The sequence below is a fragment of the Acanthopagrus latus genome, chromosome 18 (assembly GCF_904848185.1).
Source record: "Acanthopagrus latus isolate v.2019 chromosome 18, fAcaLat1.1, whole genome shotgun sequence".
Classification (NCBI taxonomy): Eukaryota; Metazoa; Chordata; class Actinopteri; order Spariformes; family Sparidae; genus Acanthopagrus; species Acanthopagrus latus.
In genome coordinates this window covers 25291908-25315621 of record NC_051056.1, presented here as the reverse complement: position 1 = coordinate 25315621, position 23714 = coordinate 25291908, and the positions used below count along the sequence as shown (strand labels likewise).

At 41.1% G+C, this 23714-nt stretch overlaps 2 protein-coding genes across 5 annotated transcripts; one reads left to right on the top strand and one right to left on the bottom strand.

Moving 5' to 3' along the window:
* The first annotated feature begins 1782 nt into the window (after nt 1–1782).
* On the top strand, nt 1783–14000 carry sytl4 (synaptotagmin-like 4). 4 transcript variants are annotated; one of them, XM_037078000.1, is made up of 18 exons: nt 1968–2122; nt 2549–2614; nt 3485–3673; nt 4955–5170; nt 5983–6092; nt 6301–6409; nt 6495–6662; nt 7441–7555; nt 7649–7739; nt 7856–7950; nt 8922–9017; nt 9418–9596; nt 9958–10060; nt 10560–10721; nt 11238–11343; nt 11435–11543; nt 11624–11832; nt 13089–13237. In XM_037078000.1, exons 3-18 carry the CDS (start codon nt 3555–3557, stop codon nt 13235–13237), a joined length of 2136 nt encoding a protein of 711 aa, XP_036933895.1. In that variant the 5' UTR covers nt 1968–2122; nt 2549–2614; nt 3485–3554. The 4 variants fall into 4 exon arrangements, with proteins under 4 accessions (XP_036933897.1, XP_036933895.1, XP_036933896.1 ...); XM_037078003.1 differs by lacking the exon at nt 1968–2122 and adding an exon at nt 2141–2252 and having other exon boundaries at nt 13089–14000; XM_037078002.1 differs by lacking the exons at nt 1968–2122; nt 2549–2614 and adding an exon at nt 1783–1801.
* srpx2 (sushi-repeat containing protein X-linked 2) lies at nt 13286–23677 on the bottom strand. The gene is made up of 10 exons (XM_037078005.1): nt 22093–23677; nt 19242–19319; nt 18390–18581; nt 17772–17948; nt 17288–17411; nt 17065–17186; nt 16276–16455; nt 16040–16173; nt 15720–15841; nt 13286–14556 (listed from the first exon to the last, which is right to left on the bottom strand). Exons 1-10 carry the CDS (start codon nt 22136–22138, stop codon nt 14376–14378), a joined length of 1356 nt encoding a protein of 451 aa, XP_036933900.1. The 5' UTR covers nt 22139–23677; the 3' UTR covers nt 13286–14375.
* Nucleotides 23678–23714: the final 37 nt, after the last annotated feature.

Below are 23714 nucleotides of genomic sequence, written 5' to 3'. Positions count from 1 at the left end.
TTCTGGTTTTACTTTATCATGAATGTCAGGAGGCAACCGCTGATCTTTGCAAAAAGGCAAATACTTCATGAAAGTTTCACTTCTAACTGATAACTAACTGGAAAAGTGAGTGGAAAAACATAATGCGGATTCTTCCATACAAGGGGCTGACTTCATGTTTTCGTGAGTATGGACGGTATGTGAATCATATGATATGGCCTTCACAGTCATCAGGTCTGAACCCAGCTGAACAGCTATGCTGAGATTTCTGATCCAAATAAGGGAGTATCTTCTGGATGAATGGTGTTTATCCAACCAGAAGAAATCTGCCAAGGAGCACTGAAGCTGTTCTTGCACCTCATTGTGCACCAACATGTTACTAAGACGGTTAATGTGTTTGTTTTTTTCCCTTTGTCGCCCATCTATATCTGCTCTGGAGGTGCTGAAAGCACAGAATACGTCTTTGCACTACTTGCCAAAAGAGCCATTTTCAACGGACACGATTGGATTTTAGTGATTGATGGCCCATATGAGTTCCCTCGTAAGTGTAGTATTAATCATCTGAAATACAAAGTCAGCACGAATATCCAGAACCACCTCTGTCCATTTCCAGTGAAGCTTGACACTTCAGATTCATAAAGGCATCTGGTTGTAGCCTTTGGCCACATGGACACTGAATTCATAGTTAATTTCATAGTTAATCTTCCCATTATATAAATGGTTAATTGATTGTTCATTCAGTCTCTAAAATGTACCAAAAGGTGTGAAAAATGCTCATTATACTGTCCCAGAACCCAAAGTGACTTCCTCAAATTGCTTCTTTTGTCCAACCAACAGTGCAAAACCCCAAATCGCTTCATTTTCTACCATACGTGACACATAAAAGCAACAAATTCTTACATTTAAGAAGCTAAAACCTGCAAAATGCTTACTTTTTTGCATTCAAATTTGGAATTCTCAAAGCAGTTTGCAACTAATTTTCATCTGATTGATTATAGGTGTGAAATGAGACAACTGGCCACCTGTCGTATTCACAAACAAACAGGGCAGCATCTCACCAGAGAAACCACTAACTGCTGGTTAGCTTGTTGAGCAGTGCATCTAGCGGTTCAGACTGGGAGCTCCGAGCACCAGATAGCACTGGAGCTTTGGAGCGTGACACGCCCCGGCTAGCTTGTTAGCATGCTAACTTCAGTAGATATCTCTGAAATACAGTACATAAAAGTCTTTAACATAACATTAACACTTTTATTTGTTCTCCCTGTTGAAAATGTGGGTTAATTTTAGATTTTTTTCCCCCCAACTAAACTTGTTACATATCCACAGCTTGTGTCAATCAGGTGTTTCAGGCATCAACATGGGGACAACAGACCTTGAGATAATTTATCTTCTTTGGAAGGATCATATATAAATCATTAACTGTAACTGTAAATTAGCATCATTTTGTGAGACTTACAGTCGCATTTTTATTGTCCTAGTGATCATCTGTTTTACAATCCATCACTTTGCATACGCCCTGACAGTAAATAACAGCATCAGGAAGCCGCAGAGGACACACCACTGCCTTTTCTTTCAATATTTGTTTTGACTTTCTCACTTTCTGATAGTTGTTTTTCTTTTAAGTAAAAGCCCCTCTCTCCCCCGTTGTTCCAAGATCTTTGCTCCCACCATTCTGTCACGCACCGTTAGTGTGGAAACAGGGGAAAATGGCTAATTATTGGACTGTTCCAAATGTTCCACATCCAGCCCTCCTGAGGTAAACAGAGCCCTGAAGGAAATGCACCTGTCATGGAAAATGCTGAGAGGCGCTCCTGCGCTGCCTGTATGTGTGTGTGTGTGTGTCTGTCTGTCTGTCTGTCTGTCCGCTGCAAACTTTCCTTATCTTCCGGTACTCGAGTCGGGACTCCTCCAACACAGCGCTCAACACAAAGTCAACAGGTTTGGAGACGGGAGGAGGAGGAGGAAGGAGCAGGGATAAAGACAGCGAGTAAAGAAGCAACGTCCATGTCAGTTTGATTAACTTAAACGCGCCGCTAGCTTGTGTGCTACTTTGTCGAGCTTTCTGCCGGGGAATATCGCGCTGTTGCCCGTAGTGACGCGCCAGTCGAGCAGCGGGCGAGAAGACGACTTTTTAACTCAACAGGTGCGTGTGGTTTTCTTTAATTAGCTTTATTTTGTGCGCTCATCACACGGTTTCAAAAAATTTAATCTTCCGCTTTTTCCAGTCCGCATTTTAAAGCATACTGGTGTCGTGTAAAGCTGGTGATTGTTGGGTAACGTCAGCTTTAATTTAATTCACAGTTAGAATGTTGACGCCAGTTACGTCAGTTAACATTCAAACGGTCGGGTCGCGTCCATCTTTGAATATTTGACAGTTTCAGCAAACTGTGTCTCAGATTTTTGTGTGTCCGTCATCGTGAAGTTGAAGGCTTGTTAAATTATTTATGTAAATGTCATTCGTAGTTTACAAAGCCTCCATGTCTGAGCTATGCTGTAAATGGTATTTTTTTTAAAAAAGTTTTTAATACGAATTCCTTCTTTAATAATCTATTTTTGGTGTCTTGTGAAGGATTTTATAAGGCATGTGTCATCTGCCTCTGACGCATGCGCCATTTCCTTAAAGATTGAGTTTTAGGTAAGTTGATTTACAGGTATTGTCTTATTCCTTGCAGAGATAACGTTAGTTTGCCCCAGGCATTTAAACAATGAGGAAAAAAGGAAGGGTGACAGGTTTAGAATTGCAGCTTTCCCACTGATAAGCTTATAGCTACTTGACAGGGAACATTTCCCCTCAATTTAATTTCCTTTGTGGCAATTCAAAGGGAGCTTAACATTTCAGATGGGAACAAGACACATGACAAGCCTGATGTTGTGCTCAAACAAATGGTTAAGTTTCCAATCTCCACCCAGTTCTCTGTATCCTTAGAGGGTGGGAACCCTGCAAGATAGCCAAGTTAGTGTTGTTTTTGCCTGTCCCATTTAAAACAACCTTTCACCCGGGCACAGGCTTTCTGTGGGATTTTTAAAACCCTCCAGCATCCTGGTTCCTATTAGTCACTTATGATTTCTGCGGATTGGATTCCTGTCCTCTCATGACATGAAAAACACGAGGGTCAGTTTCTGTTGGCTTTGCGGTGATCTGGATTCCCACGAGAGATCGTTTAATGACAGATTGACATGCAACAAGGCGGCTACGACTCCTGAACTCAAAACTATCCTTTGACAGAAGCTAACTTTCGCGGAGGCCTGCTGGAGGAGAGACACGTCACTCAGCCAGCAATAATTAATTTGATTAGGATCACACAACTGTTTGTATCTTTAGATCACCACGAGGCAACCAGACAACCAAGTTCCTCTTTCTACTCAGGTTGCTTTACATGATATTATAGAAAAACTGGCTCATGCTGTTTACCTCGTTTTTTCATGTTAAATGTGCTTCTTTTGCAGTATTTATTCAAACACTTATTCCCACTTTAGTGAATTTCCTGATGTCCTCTTTCGTCAGATCTTCTCCATGTGACTGCAACTGAGCCGAGCCAGTCGACCTGCACTCAGGGTTTTTGGTTAAAGGCACCATGCCCCAAGCTGCAGACATGATCAACCTGGGTTTCCTGTCTGAGGCTGAGCAGGAGCTGATCCTGGAGGTGCTGCGACGGGACGAGGAGCTGAGACAGAATGAGGAGCACCGTGTGAGGTGAGACCAGAGCACTTCTTGTCAATTGTACTGAATGGTTATCTTGCTTTATTTAGTTTTCCCCATCAGTTAAAATACACTTCTGCACATTTTAAACACGAATTTTCAACGTGAGTATTTGTTTATGTAGGTATTTGATATCCGTGTTGTGCAATATGCACTTGTTGTTGCTTGCAGGGTTGGATCAGAAAGCTGAAGTGATAAAAGTTGGTCACATTTTGACTCTTGTTTAGTTACAGTTTGATCATTTTATCTAAATTATAAACACAATTTTATAGAATAGAAAAATACTTACAGGGGTTATTGATAACTTTCAGTCACTGCTGCAGCATTCTCTCTCCCTCAGTCTATTGCCTTCATGTCAAAACACCACTCTGCTCTCTCATGTAGTTGCCAGTTTGTTGCACTAGCTTTTCTTTTCTCCACAAACTGACAACTGCTGAGGAAGCACAGACACCAGGTGATACCAAAGACATGATACCATTGGCTGACAAACCTTGTTAGGAGCTGACACAGAAAAACAACAAAAAAAAAAGTCTAATTTTGTTATCAGTGCAGATATCCAGGTACCTTAATTGGATTCCTATAAAATATCCAGCCCTGGTTGCTGGGTGCCAAAGATAAATTTACACTAGACGCCATGCTGTGAATCTTATCTTATCTTGATATGTAGATTTTTGTCTTGCAATGAGCAACTCTTTGATTTAAGGCTTGAAGGAAATTGAGGATTATTATTTGCAATTCTGAATAAGATTTCTGTTGTAAGACTTCACAATGTCGATTTCTTTATTTTATGTGTTTTTTTTAAAAAAACAGGTATCTTAAAGTGATGAATATTAGATCTGCAACTAACGACTGACTCAACTTGTCTTAAATGTATTTGAATATTTTGCGCTTGAATTGATAAATTGTTATATAAAATGTCTGAAAATAGTGTAAAATGTCCATCACAGTGTTTCAGGGCTGAAAGTAACATACTAATTGACCACCAGTCCAGAATCCCATGATTCAAAATCCAGTACTTCATTCATTATGAAAGGAGACTGAAAGCAGCACTAATCACATTTGGGACCGGAAGCAGTGAATGAGGGAATTTTTGACATTTTGTATTAAAATGCAATTAACAATATGTTAATTGATTCATAAAATAATTGTATCAGCTATAAAACGTACATATCAGAGGACAAAAGCTAAAATATTTAAAAGAAACTGATCAGCATGTTAAAACTGAAGTAGGGTTTCAAAGGATAATCTCTCATTTTTCATTTCGTTTTGTCTCAGGAAGTTGAAGACGGAGTTGCTGGAAGTGAAGAGGAAAGGAGCCAAACGTGGCAGTGGAAGATACAGTCAGCGTAGTTGTGGCAGATGCCTGGAGCCTCTGAGTCGACTGAGTATGTTCAACAGCCAGTGTAAGATGTGCAATCACAATGTGTGCCGCAAGTGCAAAACAATCCTCCCACAAGGATCCTGGCTGTGCAGTGTGTGCGCCAAAGAGACGTAAGAGACGTTTTCTCTATACTTTATTTTGAGCTAGTAATTACGTTTTATCAAAAATTATGTCTCTCACAATCCTGTGTCTTCAGTTTATATTTGGGGATTTCCAACACATCCCATAACCCTAACCCATAACATGTTAGCATTTTATTAGAGCCTGACAGATAAATCAGTTGGCTAATATTATCTGCTGATAATGCAAATATATTGGAATTGCTGATAACCTAATAATCTAATATTTGCAGATATTTCCTGATTCAGTGCAATTATGTCATTTTACTCAATAACATTTTTTCTTCAACTTTCACAAATCTTTGTCACAAATGTTTGATAACCACAAAATAAATTTGTTTAAATCGCCCGATATGTTAATATCAGAATGTTTTTACTGGCTAATATCAGCATCAGCCCCAGAAATTGCAGATCATCAGGTTCTATATTTTAGAGGCATCTGCCTTTTTAAGTGAATTTAAAAAATATGAAATTTACAACAATCATCATAGATCAACAAATATCAAATATTTAAAATCTGCAAGATAAAATAAAAACAGTCAGTTTATGTAGGTGGAGACCAAATTGAAGTTCAAATTGTAATAAGTTGACAGTCCAACACACATCTTTCAGTACATTTAGCGTCCCTCACAGTTGCCAGTGGTAGCATGTTTTGATGACTGTAATTGGTAATAGATGTATATCTGAAATTCAGAATGTTGTTGGGTTGTGATACTGACATTTACCTTTTTCAAATTGTTATTTTAAGTGATTAATGAGTATAAATGAGATGTATTTTAAGAAGTATTTTTATTTGATCCCAGGGATCTAAAGAAAATGGCAGGTGACTGGTTCTTTGATCAAAGGATCAACCGTTACTCTACGATGCCTGGACACGACTTAGTGAGAGTCTCCCTGAAAAAGAAGCCTCTGAGTGAGTACAGGAAGAGGAAGTGGGTATGAACTGTTCAACCAGGAATGTAAACAGCCACCAGCTCGGCCTTAAAGAAATAACCACAATCACAGGAATGTTGTCCCAGTTCAGCAGTAGACAGAGAGCAATTTTAAGAGTTGCTGTAACATGGTAGAGTTTTCTTTTAACTGGTGCTGAAGTGTCATGTAACTTTTGTTCTGTGTTACAGCGAATAAGCGCGAAACAACAGGAGAAATTCTGTTGAGAAGTACTGAAATACACCCAGATCCTCCCGTTCCTCGAGCCAGGCAGAAAAATCTGCCAAATAATAAAAAAGGGTGCGTTGTCATTCTTCAGTTTTAGAAATGTACCGATTTAAAAAACACAGATTATCTCAACCGTTTGTCATGTTTTCTTTGGCAGTCCTTCAAGTGAGAATTTAGGATCGATTGCTTCAAGAGAATCATTTGAATCAAAGGAGGACGTTATATCAAAGCCAACACGCAGCGACACAGAATCTGCAGAAAACACCAGCATAACTAGCGGTAAAACTGGAACCGAGTCTGGCCATGTGACCCCTGAGCAACCAAGGTAAACTCACCTGTAGTTATTCTAAAAGCTGCACTACATGATAACATCAGAGCAACAAACAAAGCAGGTAGTGTTGTGTGTGGCCCTCCTCCCCCACAGCTGGGTGGGGTTCTGGACCGGTCTTTTCCTGCTAATAGTTGAAGCTACTGTTAGCTAGTTAGCTCAGTCAATTGTGCATTTAGTGGTTGTATTAGCTGACCTTCTCCACAGCCCCATGCCAACACTCCTACATTGCTCTTTAGCAAAAAAGTAAAGCTATGGAATTCAGTGCTGTAGATATCATAAGTGAGTGCAGAATAGGTTGGAAAAACAATGGATGCATACAGAGAATAATGAGCTGATGTGTAACTTCTTTTTGATAAAACTTGCTTTGTGATTGCACTGTTAAAAATACAGAATAATGATGATACATCAGTGCTGCTGATTTCAATATAGGAGCAAAAATTCCCAAATCAAGATCAGGGCAGCACTTCTGTAAAGTTATGTACTCGGGCGTGGACATTTTCGGGCTTGGTTGTGACACTAACGCAGCGATGGAAGATCATCGACCTGAAACATCCATGCATAAATAAATAATGTCTTTAAAGTGCTGTCCTGCTCATGGTATCGGCCACTAAAAGTAAAATGCACTGACTGTTTCTTCAGGCTAATGGGAATGAGGGAGACGGCGTGTCACACAGATCATTTGAAAGAATATTAGCAGTATGTATTTGAATGCAAAACGTTCAAACACATGCAAACATCGCTGTGATTGATAATATTTTGTGCCATCACACAGGAAAGGGAATCGCTCAGCTCTGTCCAGCCCAGCAGGATCCAGTGTTTCCAGTGTGACCATCCCAGTCAAAGCAGATATTGAAAGCATTGACAGCGGCAACCCAGACGCTAATATTGTAAGATGCTTTCACAAGACACAGTCATGTTCCTGTATAAAGCCATTTTAACTTCTCTTCTCTGACCATGACTCTTCGTTTCTGCCTCTCTAGACTGCAGATGTGAAACCGGTCAATCCGAGCCCAGATATAGACGTTGAAAGACTCTTCAAGAAGAGCATCAAACGAGACCCCAGGCCTACTGGTTAGTATTTGTATACTACACTGTTAGTACTCTCTTTGTACCATAGCTTAGTTGCTGGTCTGGTCTGTAATTTTTATAACTAGCACACTCACATGCTTCCGTAATTTTTATGACAGAGTGTGTATCAACTCTGGATCTGCGTGATGGACCCGACACATCAGTGGGCTCAATGGGCAACCGGAGCAAATCTGTTCCAGGCTTGGACGTACAGGTAAGAAGTTTGCTGAGAGAAATCTGATAATTTGTTATGTCCTTCTGTCATGATTCTGTTCTGTTTAGTAAATCGACTGAAATGTGTGGAAGTGAATTTTTCCTGATATATTAGTTAAACATTTGCCTCAGGCGTTTGGACACGAAGACAATACTTAATCCATTTCTTTTATTTGGGATGTTAGAATTTTTCAGCTTCCCCAATAACAGTATATAATTTAGGTAGAGTTTTTCCAAATATGGAAAAAAGACTGGCCTCCGAGCAGTAGTGATAGCAAGGGCAAAACAACAGAAGGTTTCCGGCAGATAAAAACTGAGCAACTCAAAACAAAATCAACAAACAATGAAACATGTTTGGTGGCTACATTAAATTACTTTAGTATTGAGGCTATTTGTCGACTGTTTTAGCCTCTTCCGTGGTTGGTTATTTCCTGTCTTATTTGTTGAACATCACTGCCGAATGAAGCAAGGAAGATGCATTTCCTTTGAGATAAGAAGCTAATACTAAAACTTTAATTTTATAGTTAATGTTTCGGAAAGGATAAGAAATGTTTGGTTGCCTCCATGTTGTACAGCAAAGCTAAAAATTGTGTCTGGCGCTCTTGGAAGAACAGGAAACAGGGTACTCCAAAAGGCAACATGTTTGTACAACTAGGTCTACATCAGGCCTCACCTATATAGTAGCAACAGCCAATCGGAGGTGATGACACAACCTAGATCATAACATACCAGGCGAAACAAATTTTACATTTTACATACATTAATACATTTTAAAAATGTGAGGGTAGAAGCCTGGACTCAAACTAAGCTGTTGTGCAAAAGACACAAGAGACTCAGACACACTCTCTTGTTAAAGCATTGACTCATTATCAGCATTGATCACATTATCAATTCATTACATATAGAGATCCATCTCAGGGAAACCAGACAGTATTTCTACAATCAACCATCTCAATATTTATTTTGATGCAGCTGGAAGACAGAGAGGAGGATGAAGATATCGACAGCTTGGTTAGCCTTCACAAAAGGACAATGGCTTCAAGCTCCTCCAGCCTGCGTAGCTCAAAGGTAAAGTATTGACCTGTAGTAAAGTCTTGTAGTTCGTATTAGTCCTCTAGAAGCTGTCAGAAAAGCAGCTCATTATTGTCTCTCAGAACGGAATTGATGGTAAATTATCTCAACGACCATCTATAACCTCAGGATATCCTCCAGCGAGTTAGGAAGTGTGAGACTGACGTGTGACATCTGAGTCAGATGTTTCTATAGTTACCAGAACCTCAGGGGAGAACACATTGACTTTTCATGCTGTCACTTTGGATAAAGACACAAAGATCCTGATCTGTTCCAATTTATTTTGTCCCTGAAGCACTTTTATTTAAGGGAACATCCGTCCACATGTTGTCTAAATGTCAATATCTCTGTTACTGAAACAAATAGTTAATGATCGGGTGTGTCTATGTTTCTCCAGAGCACACTGGGCAGCCTGATGAGCATCTACAGTGAAGCAGGAGACTTTGACAGCGTGGAGGTGAGCGGAGAAGTCGTCTTCTCTATGAGCTACGACGAACATACCCAGAGCCTCCAGGTCTTCATCAAGGAGTGCCACGGGCTGGCCTGCGGCGACACTTCACGGCAGCTTTCCAACCCGTAAATATCAAAAACTAGCAGAGCTGTGATGTGAAGTTCCACTAGACAAAACTCTTAATTTGAAACCCAGTTAGCTCAAATGTGGGTTCAAATCTTGGCCTTTGAATAGACACGTTTTTGTCCTGCACACACACACAGAGCCCTCAGTGCTGCTCACACAGCTTTGATCGGTGCCGATAAGAGGTTGCTGTGTTTACAAAGTTTTCGTAATCACATCCCAGAGGTTATGACTTGAGCTTCACAGGAAACCGAATGTCAACACACATTTTTTTTCAAAGCAGGAAACACAGCCAAAGACCAGTAGCCTCGCTTGGGTGGGAGGAACATCTTCTGACAAAATCTTTCTGTTCTTATGTTTCAGTTACGTCAAATGTTATCTACTCCCTGACAAGTCCCGCCAGAGCAAAAGGAAGACCAGCATCAAGAGGAACACAGTCAACCCCGTCTACAAGGAAACACTGAAGGTGATGGTTTATAACTGGCACTTTCTCAGCTGCAGACCTTATCCTGTTGACTTAATGACACTCCCTGATTAGTGACCTTGTGCCATGCCTGCTGTAAATAATGACCGCACCTACGGAGACCTTAAGATTGGTATTGACACTGCAGATTAGAATAGCTGTTGTCAAATATTGATTTTGCTCCTGGCCACCAATGTAGCTTAAATACAGTGACACACCAAAACTCTGCAAAGGAAATTAGCCTGACGAATCAATTAATAACAGATGAATGCTCTGTGGGTTTGTATTTACTCTTTAAAGGTTAGGAAGAAGGTAATTATTTAGAAGGTTTTAGACGCAACTTGCAATAAAATCTGAATCCATCTTCTGCTTTGATGATTTTTTTTTTGTAAACCTCCCTCAGCACCAGAGCATTAACATTAATATAAGACTTCTCCATCGCCGTGTCAGCGTTAAGACAGGCCTTTGATCCTGCCCTCTCCTCCTCATCTTCCACTAACAGTACTCTATCAGCCACTCCCAGCTGTTCACCCGCTCCATGTTGATATCAGTATGGCACCACGGTCGCCTCAGCCGCAACGCCTTCCTGGGAGAGGTGGAGATCCCCCTGGACTGCCGAGACCTCGACACCGCATACGAGGACACGGTGGCTCTCATGCCAAAGGTAGACAGACATTTAAATTTATCTCTCTTTAATTGTTACGCAGTGTAAATGAATGTGTAAATGAATCTCTGTGGATCTTTCTTATAAACACCCAAAAGTCGTGTTTTCATTGTTTTACTCACCAAAATACATGATGTGATGGAAAAAGTAATAAATGAACAATTAATAAATAACCTGGATATTTTAGAGTACGTTCTGAATTGGTGCACAATGCCAAATTAAGTGAATACATTTTATATTACAGGACACTGTTATGAATAGAAGGTATTTTTGCCATCACCCCTGAATCTGTCTCGATTGTCTGGATTTTAAGGGATGCATCAGATGCATTCTAAGTCTAATAACCAAATTCATATGAACTTTTGTTACATGCAGTAGTGTATATGTGTGTGTATATGTTTATTGTCTGATATATCAACATCCAGGTTTCAGTGTAGAGGCCTGAATGTCAGTGGGGATGACGTGTTTGCTGTTCTTTGTTGTGTTTCCTGTCTCTGATGTACTTTTCCTCAACAGGCAGCCTCTTCTCTGCCGGCTTCAGCTTTCGCTCAGTACAAAGGAGAGTTGGTGATCTCCTTGAAGTATATCACACCTAAAAATCCAACAACTGAGAAAATCAAAGGCAAGACTCTCACTCTGTTTTAATCTCTGGCTGTGTTTTTTTTAATACTTTGGCTTAATTTTCTAAATGTGTCTCGTCTTGTCCTCATCAGGGAAAAAGGCAGTGAGTCAGGAGGGAGGAGAACTGCACGTCCTCGTTAAAGAGGCAAAGAATTTAATGGCAATGAAATCAGGAGGAACCTCAGACAGCTTTGTAAAAGGGTCAGTGATAATCTGTTGACTCCCTCTGATTTCTTACAACTGTTTGTCTTCATTCTAACTCTGCGTTTGTGCTTCTGCAGGTACTTGTTCCCCACTAAGGCAAAGAACACAAAGAGGAAGACTCCAGTGGTGAAGAAGAACCTGAATCCCCACTACGACCACACGTTTGTGTACAAGGATCTGGTTCTGGAGCAGCTGAAGGGGATGTGTCTGGAGCTGACCGTGTGGGACAGAGAGGCCATGGTGAGCAACGAGTTCCTGGGAGGAATCCGTCTCAGCTCTGGAAAAGGTAAAATAAGTCAATAAACCCAGATATTCTCTTTTTTTTTCATCTGGGTTTCACTTCCTAGATGTGAGATGTAGTTTTGCACGAGTTGCTTTGTTGGTTACTGAGACAACTGCTTCCTCGTGAGACCTTATTAGGCCTAATGCCCCGGTTTATTAAGGTTACCTGGGAGGTTACTGGAAACCTTTTTATGAGTGATACTTCCAGTGCTCATCAGAACAAGCACAAGTTACATAATGACAATAACTGAAGCACTGGTGTCCCTTTCAAGGCCTTTTAAGTGTCAGCTGAGTGGGCTGAGTTATATTAATAGTGTGAATAGTATCCAGTCGATTAAGTTGCTAACCTAGATCTTCATGAATGAACGATGTACTGTACCAGTCGCTCTAAAATTGAGGATTAGCGTCCCGTTACCATGGAAAACGCTGGTTCAGGTTGAGCGAATAATTTGCACAAGGTATCATGGGGGACATTTCGTTTCATCTTGCAGAGTTGGTCTAAATCTATTTGTGGTTTGTTTTCCCTCGGTAAGTCAGCATTTGTGAGGAGGTAGATAATTTTGTTTTTGTTTTGGCCTTGGTTCTCCCTCAATTATCCTGCTTAAGTTTATTGTCGAAATTACCCCCTTTTTTTATTGAGGTTATGCTTTCAATTTAACTGGTAACTCAGAAGCAGGGATGGGAACTGGTGCTGAAGGTAAAAATAAAAAAACAATCATATTGTGATTATTTTGAGTGATACTCAAATTGTTATTTGATTCATGACATAGGAAAACGTACAACTTAACAATAAAATCATGATAATTAGACATTAGGTTCTGTACCGACTAAAAATGTTTTATTACAACATGAACATGATTTGTAGGTCAGCACCAACATATTTCATTATAATATTTTGTCACCATTTTACCTTTATCGGCTTTGCGATTTGGATCTAGCACTTAACATTTTCGATAACATTTCAATTGATTGTGCAGACTTAGCAGAGAAAAGTCTTGTACATTTTAATGGAAGGTGAAGAAAATTAATCTTTGTGAAAAAGAGGAAGTATTACTGTATCTAGACATTCCTAGTTTGAACAGTTTCATTGTCAAAGCATAACTGACTTTGTGTGAAAGACATGCACAGTTTAGGAAAATTTGCTCAATAATCTACAAGGCTTCGATGGTCTTAACCTGCTCTGTGTAAAAGGAAGTGGCAACTGAAAGTAAAAGACTCGGCACTAATTTTTCATTTATTGTATCACCCTCACACCTGCAGGGATGGTGAAAATAGGGAAAGGGGAAGTTGAAATGGACTCAGTCGGAGAGGAAGTTAGTCTGTGGGAGAAGATGATGAAGTACCCTGACTCGTGGGCAGAGGGCACTCTTCCACTGCGGTCCACCATGGAGAAACCTAAGGGCAAATGAGGACAGCAGCACGGGCCTGAAACTGAGCTGGGGGAGGCTGTGGAGGTCTGAGATAAATGTGAGATTATGGATTCATTTTACTCTTGGAAGCTTATCAGACCGCAAGCTGGTCTACTGCAGTGAACTTACACAAAGATGATTGGCTGTGAGCAGACGCACAGTTCATCGACCTGCCGAACACTTAACATCTGCTCACACCTGCACACCTGCCTCCCTACATGAGGTTCATCTTCAGCACACCTGACTACAGACTGGTGTAGAAAATGTGCCAAAGCATCACAACACTAAACACTGGATTTGTTTTAAGAGCGTTGACACAGTTGTTTTTATGTTTTTAAAGTGAGGCGGTATATATTACTGCAGCTTAAAATCATGCACAGCTCTGAGCACAGACATGTTTGTCACAATCTGTTACCTTTTCCTTTATAATTGTGTACAGATGGACACTGATGTGGGCAAACAATCCATTATAAGCTGGTATTACACAAGCTTTTTGGCGTTGGATTCAACAAATTGAGCTTAGTTAAATCTATACACACACTATATAATATATATTTTACTATAATGCATAATGTCACGTAAAATATATATTTATACAAGTTGCATAAAAAGTCTTATTTCAAATTATTAAATGTGTCTATTTTCAGATATAAATGTAAATTTTGAACTTTCAACACTTTCATCCGAGTGTGTTCAGAGTCAATGTTCACCTCAAGGTTGCCTTGAATTTTCTGTTCACTCAATAAAAGTTGACAAAACCAAAGACGTGTGTTAATGCTTCAGCTCTGTGTTACATTCAAATACCAGCTGGATTAGAAAATGATCGCTCAGTTTGAGTTCCCATTAAAGATTAGATTAACAGGCTTTTTTAAAAAAATATCTATGGTTTAAAAAAAGAATGAAAATCTGGTTCCCACTCCCAATGTCTGGCCTCCATGGTGATGATCTGATATAAAAACAGTGCCGGCACTTCAGTGTTGTAAATCACATTTGAACATGATGAGAACTGCCGAGTTCTCCTTTTTTTTCCCCTCCCTGTTGTCCCTCTGGACCTGCTTTCTGGTTGTTTGTCCTTCCTCATCTTGTGTAAGTAATACTGATGAGTTTATCGCTGTAGCAACCGGAGCGGTTTATTAAATTAGTCACAGAAGTCTCTGTGGAGCTCCAGCCTCTCTCGCTCCTCTTCGTCCAGCAGGAAGCTATCGATGTAGGAGAACAGCTCTTCCGACGCCAGCGGGGTAATGAAGCGCTCTCGATCCATTCCGAGCTTGTCCAGCAGCACCATGCTGAAGTAGGACCTGGAGATTCTGAACACTTGTCTGCAGAGAGACACAAATCAGCAGTTAGTTTATTAAAGGGACACTTCACCATCTCATCCTTTCATGTCATTACAGCAGCCATTATCAATATCTCCATAATACTGTATGAGGATGGATTTAGACTCTATTCATTAATATTTAAATATTCATCAGAGCAGCTTTAATAAGTCATTCCTTTGTTCAAACTGACCTCAGTCACAGTTATATACTGTATGTCCTCTGTCAGGATCCTGTGTTCCCAGGATTGGGGTTAGGTGTTGGACCCGAACACAAAGGAGGGGTTCATTTGTCTTCACAGTAATTCAACTGGTGACTTTAGCACCCTTGGTACATGTGAACTTGGGAACATAAAACCCTGGGAACATAGACCTCGGGAACATGCAGCCCAAGGAACGTAGGCCTCGGGTTTAATCTATTACATAGTAAACTCATGTTTACATTTGTTGAAGTCCTTTTGATAAAAATCCCCAAAGAATGTCCCTTTTCTGATTTCGGATACACTTCCCTCGTCCACTTCGACCTCATCCGACCTACATTTCCCAGAATGCTTTGTACCACTCTCAAAGAATGTGTCCACATAAGACTGCCCTCACTCAGCTGTGGGCTTTTCTGTGTCAGTGGAGAGAAGAAGGAAAAGATTTTCCAGTCTGGAAAAAGTGAGCAGTGCCCCCTTCCTCAAATTCCACAGTCAGTGGAAAAATCTATATCTTTGCCTCTTCTGAGATGAATCACTCCCTATATGTGTGAGTGTTTGTGTGTGTGTGTCTGGTGCAGAATTGATCTTTTAAGAACTTCTTACTAATTGATTCTCATAAGATCCAAAGCCAGATGTTTACTATCGATGTCCTGTCCGTCCGGTCAGAATCCCATTACCACTGCCCTCGAATTATGTTGCTATTTTTAACAGCGTTAATCTTTTGAGTGCCTTTTTTTTTTTTTTTTCCTTTTTAAAAGTCAAACTCGCAGAGGCTCCTCTTTCATTGGGGGGGGGGGCTCCTGACATTTAAACAGAGCGAGGACAAACAACTACTTACTGTTAATGAGAATGGGAGTTATATAAAACCATTTCAGGGTGGAATTTTTGAACAAAATGAACTTATTTTTTCCCCAGGATGAAACACAAAACTGCTGAATAACTGAGTGATGAAGTATCTCACTATTACCTCAGACCCTCGATGACTTCAGAGTTCAGCAGACTTTCTTTAATGCGACCCGTCTCACGAGGCGGGGAGCCCAGGAGCTCGATCAGGGTCACATGTCGCAGGTCTAATCCGCAGTCTGCTTTCTGGTTGGAACAAGGAAGACGCATTTTAGGGTTCATGTTGTTTATTAAAGGAACATTTCACCTAAAATTCAGCCATCATGTACTCATCCCCATGGGCATGACGGTGGGTATATGATGATATATGATGACTGAATTTTCATTTTGGGATGAATATATTTGCCGCGTGAGGTTAACGGCAGCAAAAGAAAGTCTCCTCACTTGTATCATGATGTTCTGCAGTTGGTAGTCCGAGTCAGATATGTTGGGCGCCGACATGATCAGCAGCCTCCTCTTTTCATAGAACTGATCCAGGAGAGCGGAGACCGTCTTCACGTCCGATTTAATCTCCATCGCTACCAAAACACAAAATCACAGTCCTGCATTCATGCCCACGCACAGAACATTTGCCAGTTTACATGCGCGGCACATCCTGAGCCGCTTCCTTGATGACTTACGAACGCACTCAGCAGGCATCCCTTCCCAGTTGCGGCTGAACGTGCAGACGCGGCTAGATACGCCTTTCAGTTCATACCCTCCATCACAGTGGTAGTCGCACGTTGCACCGTAGTTGTTCCCCTCAGAGGAGCAGGTCAGGTAGCCGTACAGAGGTGCAGGTAGAACTGGACATCTTCTCACTGGAGGGCAGAACACAGACATAAGAAATCCAATCTCCAATCAAAAAAAAAAAAGAAAATGCAGTAATTATCTACTCACCCTCATGCTGGTGGAAAGTCAGGGGAAGTTTTTTTAAGTCCACAAAACATTTCTAGAGGCTCAAAGCAAAGCAGCTTTTCAGCATTCTCCAAAACAACTGAAGTAGATGGGGACTTGTTTTAAAACGTAGAAAAACAACTGAACGAACATATCGGATTCTTTTACAGGTTCCCAAATTGGTTTGGAAAGACTCTATTAACACACTTTTATGAGATGATATCTTATTAACTTAATGCTGTCAGAAGCTTGACGTCGCTTTGAATATATAAGAAAACATCTTTAAGAATCAATTTGGGGTCTCTCGGCACTCAGAGACGAGCTAATCGAAGCCATTTTACATTCTTCTTTTGGTTGTTTTTAAACCATGCTGCAACTTTGCTGTGAAGCTCCAGAAAAGTACCGTGGACGACCAAACTTCACCCGACTTCCCCCTCGTCACCGGGTACGTTATAACTGAGTTTTCATTTCTGCGTGAACTGTTCCTTTAAACTTAATTAGCAAGTCGGGATAATGAAGGGTTGGCAGCTTACCCTCAACACGTACAATGAACTTGCAGGCAGCTCTGTTCCTGGCCAGATCGTACACTTTGTATCTGATGATGTTGGCTCCCTCTTTGAATTCGGTGCCAGGCTCCTGGCCGACTAATATCACACTGCAGACAGACCATTGAGGCCAAGAGTTTAATTCAGTTTTTTTTTTTTTTTTTTTTTTTAAGTGAACAGGAAAAGGAAGCAAAGGAAACAAGCGACATACTCGAGCGATTTATCAGCCGTGTCTTTCACTGCGGGAGGGTCCCAGGTGACCACAGCGGTGAGTTTTCCAGGCTCGGCGACCTTCAGTCTGGACGGAGGGCATTTGATCTTCGGAGGATCAGTATCTAAAACAAACAGTTGGAAAATTACAAGGAGGAGAATGGAGGAAGGAAATTCATTGTTTTTTGGACGGTCTGTCACTTTGCAGAATATGGACACTGAAAGACAGCAGTTCTGGATTAAGCAGCAGGAAATATGCTTCCTCCAGCGTGACTGTGAGAGCCGGCACAGAGGGAAGGGCTTATGAAAGAATAATGAAAGATGGGGCTGCAGCACAGATGGCCTGAATTTAGCTCCATGTCACGGCAGCAAGTTAAACCTGGAGCTGACAGATCAACAAATCACGCACACAATACTAACTGCTTCTGGGGTTAAACATCTGATCAGCTTTTACAGAGAAGCAGATAAGACGTTTTGATTGATACCTGCACAAACCGGCTGTGCTCCGCTCCACGACCCCCCGTGCTGACAGGTGCGCGAGTGCTCCCCTTCGATGCGATAGCCGGGGTTGCAGGTGAAGTCACATCTGGAGTCCACGACGAAGCCTTGAGTGCAGGTGTATCTGCCGTGTGGAATGAGGTTCAGCACATGGCAACGCATCCCTGAAGGACAGAGGACAAAAAAAACACAAAATCAATACTTATCTCAAAGGACAAGGCTGCTCATGTGCTATAGTTTGTTTTACTGAGGATTTAACTCTTTAAAAGCAGAAAAAGTACATGAATTATATATATTTTTCTTAAAACAGCTGAGCACTTGTAGGTTTTCACAAATGGTACTACTTTCATCAGCGGATGAATACACGTTTTGTGTTCTTTTGAGACTGTATGTTGAGATCACAGTGCTCATGTTCATGTCTGCAACCGCGTGGCTCATTGGTGTGATAATGAGATTATGAGGTATTAAAGAGCAGGGGAAGGAGGAACATCAGGTTTGGCTACACAGCAGTTACTTGTTAGTAGTCTTAATTAATGGTTTCAGTCTTTTAATGGGATTCGTTGAATGTCACCAGATGTGAATTTAAGAGCTGAACTTCTACGTACTGCGGCAGAAAGCCGTCCCGGACCAGCGTCGGCTGGCGAGGCATTGGATCGAACTCCTGCCCAGCAGTCGGTATCCTCGATCACAGCTCATCTCACAGCGGGTGCCCAGGGTGCTCCTGTAGGCGCCGCCTCGAGGCGAGTGACAGGTCACCTCCCCGTTGGTCAGACTCGGAGAGTGACACCAGTGTGGGTCTGAAGGACAACATTAATTAAAATCCCATCCTGTTGTATATGTCATTTAATATCACAACATGTGTTCACATCTTGATATAATAAATGTTTTGTTGGCTCATCCAGCAAAAACAGTGTTGCAGCTTTCTCCTAAACACCTGAAGTAGATAGGGACTTGTTCTAAAACATAGAAAAACAGCTTAAAGTGAACATAAAATGGCTCCATACAGCTCATCCGGCATAATCTGAGTCCCGTATTAATTTGAAAAGACTTAATTCACTCTCATTTTAACCTTCGCTGTAGCGTTAGAGCCCGACCTGTCTGTGGCTGCAAGAGGTCAACGATGCATCAAGGGAGTTAATATCATCTTTTCAAATCAATTTGGCTTCCAGAGACTTGGATTAGGTGTTTGAAACCATTTTATGTGTATTTTTATTGATTTTTAATATTTTTAAACAAGTCCCCATCTGCTTCAGTTGTTTATGAGAACACTGTTTTATGAGCTTTTGGGTGAACTAACTCTTTAAGTCATTAAAGATAAAAACATCATTGTAAAGCTTCTTGGATACCAGAGCCACCGCTGCATAAATTGAAACAGCAACGTATCTGACAGTAGACATTGGTGCTGTGTAATGTCTGATTACTACCCATCTGTACTGAGAGTGTTTTTCCATACGTACTTTTATAGTCCAGCTGAGGAGTGTTGTCTTCTTCTGTGTAGTCGTTGTAGGTGTCGTACACTGTGGTACCAGAACCAGCTGAAACAACAAAAAACAGTCAGTCGTTTGGAAAACAGCAAGCTGTCCTCTGCCAAACGTGGTCCTCTGGTCGTTACGATTCAGTAAAGTTTCATATCAGCAGTGTTACAGTAAATATAGGTCACACAGAGGCAGCCTGGCATGGAAACGGTCCTTCTCACAATCTCTTTTCCTTAACTTCCTTTAACAGAAGCTCAGAAAGATTCCAGTCCAAAGACACCTGGATTTGCCATCAGTGATGATCCTGATGGAAAACTCCTCCCGAGTCTGAGAGAACATGGAAATCTTGCAAATAGAATAAAGATTATGTCGTATTATAACTCGATATTAAGTAAGAAGTGAGAACAGAGAACGTGTGCCATCTTTGCGCCGTGAGACTTTTAAATAGCTTCACCACAAATTAGGACAAACAGCCGGTTCTCATTACTCACTTGGAGATGGTCCCACTTACTCATCTCTTTTCATGTAATGATCAGGAGGGTTTGTTTTTGCTTCACTGTGGCCTTCAAGTCTGACTTATTTGTGAATAATCTCTCTGCACAATGAATCCTTTCACTGTGATCCTCCTTTCTCAGCAGTTGCGGCAAATTATCCTTTTTTAAAAAAACCCTGAATATGACTCCTTGTTTAGTACCGAGTGCCAAACTTTCCAGTGTGTGTGTGTGTCAGCCTCCACCCCCCCATCTCCAGTCCTGTTCCTGCTTCCTCTCTGTTTTCTGGCACGGTTGCCAGAGTTCACTTTAACAAAGTTTTTTAATAATACTGATGCATTCAAACATCTCCACGCTGGAAGCTGCTTCGGGTCGTTGCAGCGATGTGTGAATTAAAACCTGTCGTCAGCGTTTTTCCTCATAATGAGCCAGATGTTCCGCTCAGTAACACCTCCCCAGACTAATATTACCCCCAACAGAGAATTAGTCACGGAGGAAATAAACGAGCTGAGATCATCAGTCTGATGGTCTTTCACTGCAGGGCTCAAATACAGACAGACATTACTAATGGAGACAAGCAGAAACATACATACAGCGATTATAAATATGTAATTTAAACCCTGATTCCCAAAAAGTTGAGACACTGTTTAAAACGTGAACAAGAGCAGAATGCACTCATTTTCAGATCCTTTTTGACCCTGTTTTCAACTCAATACTGTATGAAGACAAGATATTCAACGTTCAAACTGAAAAACTTTAATTGTTTTTTGTAAATATACACTCATTGTGAGACTGTTTGTTTCAGATGTTTCTGAGCTGGTACACCAATGAGACAATTCCTTTTACTTTAACATGATTTAATTTAAAGGAGATCCTAACATGCTTTTTAATTGTTCCCTTGTTTCAGTGTGTTATAAAGGTTCCTGTACACGTAAAAGGTCTTGAAAGTTTGAAAAAGCCCAAACGGGCGCTCCTCTCTCCAACAGAAAACGCCGCTCCTGAAACGCCTCGTCAGTAGTCCCGCCTTTAATCCTGTCCACATTAATCCACATCAGGCTGTGTCACCATGTCACAGATCTGCATAATTAATGCTTATATTCACGGTAGAAGTGAAGCTCACTGGAAGCTGAAAACACAACAGAGCTCATCAGATTCACAGAGAGCGGTGCTTTGCTCAGACATGTGAGAGCTGACCAATCAGAGAAGACTGGGTATTCAAGAGACAGAAGCTAAACACAAGTAAACCTGAACCTGTGAACCTGAAAATGACGATATGTCTCCTGTTCAAGACCCAAAGTGGTTACATGTCACAAAAACAGCAAAAGAAGGAAAATCCATAAAAATAACCACGTTCCGTTTTGCGGAACTTCATTTTTTCTTCTTTCCAACTCAAGTCACGGCTCCTCACATTCGCCTTGTGCCCTCCAGGCTGAAAACCAAAATACCAAACTCCATAAAAACTATTTGTACACTTAGCAGGTTAATACCTGCCAGGACTTTAACCTTTAATGTAGTATCTTTACATTGTTGCACTGGTACTTTTAGCCTCAGTAAACAACCTGCACAATGCTTCTGCCTCTTGACCACTGTGGCTGCAAAATACCAAGACACTGACACACACACACACACACACACACACCTCTGACTTCACCACAGAGACGTGCACTGTGTTTCAGCGATGACTCACAGCCAGAGGAAGGTGTGCAGCCTGTTAAGAGTCACCATGTTAAAGGCTCTCATGTATCTCTAATGACAAAGGTGACACAATGAGCAGCGTCCTTTTAATCACTCCACATCATCATCAGAGCTCCTGGGGGCCTCTGGGTGGATCTCTGGTCTTGTGATTATCTTGCAGTAGGATTAAATGAAGGCTTTGGCACGCTTGGTCCCTGAGGGGGTCTCCTCAGTAATTAACTGGCAGTGATTGGAGCCCAGCTGTAATTAAACTGACTGGTCAGCAGGCGGAGGAGCAACGGAAGAGGAAAAGCTTATTTTATCATAATTCTGACTGGAGTCTGGTTCTGTGTTGTGGAGGAGCTGCATCTTCAGCTCTTCATCCCCGCAGGGAGGAGCCGGCTCCATCTGTATTCACAGCCTCAAAAATTCAGCACATCTGCATCTAATACAGATGTTGTTACTACTGAGAGGAGGTCTTTCACAACTACAGGGAGGGGGTGTGGATGTTCTAGTGATTTCTCTTTATCTCTTTTATATATTTTACAACTTTTTGGAAAAAAAAAGTCCTAACAAAAATTCAGTAGTATTCTGAATACATGGAATCTTTGACTGCCGACAGGTTTTAAGGAGGTTTCCTACCTTTACTGTTCATCTCGTGGACTCACCTGAGAAGTACAAGATTAACACAGCGACAAAGCAGCTGAGAGGCATGATAGAAACTCAGAGATGAAACTCCTGGATGGGAAAAAATTACGTTTTATGAGCAGGTTGCTTCAGATCTTACAATCCAACAACGAAAAAACAAAGTTATAGTCCAGATAAACTTCACATCCGGTTTGACAAACTATTTTCAAAACTTTCTGATCCCTGCTGAGGACAAGAGGCGCTGCCGTGCTGTCAGAGCCTCCGCAGTTTTTGCGAAGTGAGGATCCCTAAAGAGCCTCACCAGAGTTAAACACCACTTGGTGGCGCTGTCGGACAGCTGCTGTGTCCTCCCACCGCTGCATTAAACATGATGATTGAGCCATTTTATGTCCGCCCTCTCCAACAGCTCGTAAACCTAGAAAGTGATGCGCAGACAGGCTGCGAATGGAAACATTTAAACCCATCCAGAAGAACCGGTCTCTGATGTGAGATCTCTGGTGACTTAGGCCTACAGCCATTATACACTTATAAGATCTCTTTTATTAGATTGTCCTCATAATCCTATAGTGACTGATTATGCCCTCGTGATGCGACTACCAAGTAATAGCTTAACAATAATGTATGATAACCTTTATTTATAGGGAACTTGTCAAACACATGATTTAAAAGTGCTTCAAGAACAGAAAATACTGTGCAATTAATCATTTGTTATGATATTTGTACTGTCCACTCACATGATGACATATAAAGCCTTCTGTTTTGGATATTGTCATCAAATGTAGGTTAATTTACTTATAACGTGTCTCACAGTGAGCAAAAGAATATTATCATTCTTGTAAAGAAGAGAAGAAAATAAATGTTTATGTTGATCTTATGTGCTCCATACTTGGATTCAGGCTGCCTGGCTGATGTAATGTAGTGCACTGCCCACAAAGTGTCACATCACCAAAAGCACATTAATCATAAAGTGAGACAGCAGCAAACCGGAAGTGTAGATACTACCCTCAAAATAAAAGCGTACAGTTTATCGAGTTAAAATAAAATAAAAGTGTAACGGTGGTAAAATTGATGGCAGTGACTCTTAAGACATTAACAGGAAATTTAGAGAGGAAATTAAAACTCAGATATATAATTTTTTTTCCATAATTGAATAAACAAGCTGTTCTCAGAGCCAGTGGCGGTTCTACACCAGTTTTAACACGGGGGCCAGGTTGGGGCCAGCTTTTTTGTGAGAGGGGCAGATGCAGCCTGGGAAAAAAAAAGACGAATCCCTCAGACAGACAAGCGATAAATGGGACCTAAAACAGTGTTTACAATTTCAACAATTTTAATTGGGTAGTAAACTGATGAGACACTTTATTTCTGCCTTTCCCTTCAGTACAAAATCATTGCAAGAAATCTGTCATTGTATTATTGATGCAGACTCCTTTGGGGGGGGGGGGCACTGGCCCCTGTTGGCCCCCCTCAGAACTGCCACTGCCCATAACACTGACTGAAGCTAGAGAGGCTTATTGATTGTCCACAGACAGGCACATGCACTCATATCCCATTTTCACTAACTAATTTTGAGTTGGATACATGTAGGAGGGTAAAAAAATGTTTTTAAAATATATGTAAAAACAACTACTCAAGTACAAGTAGC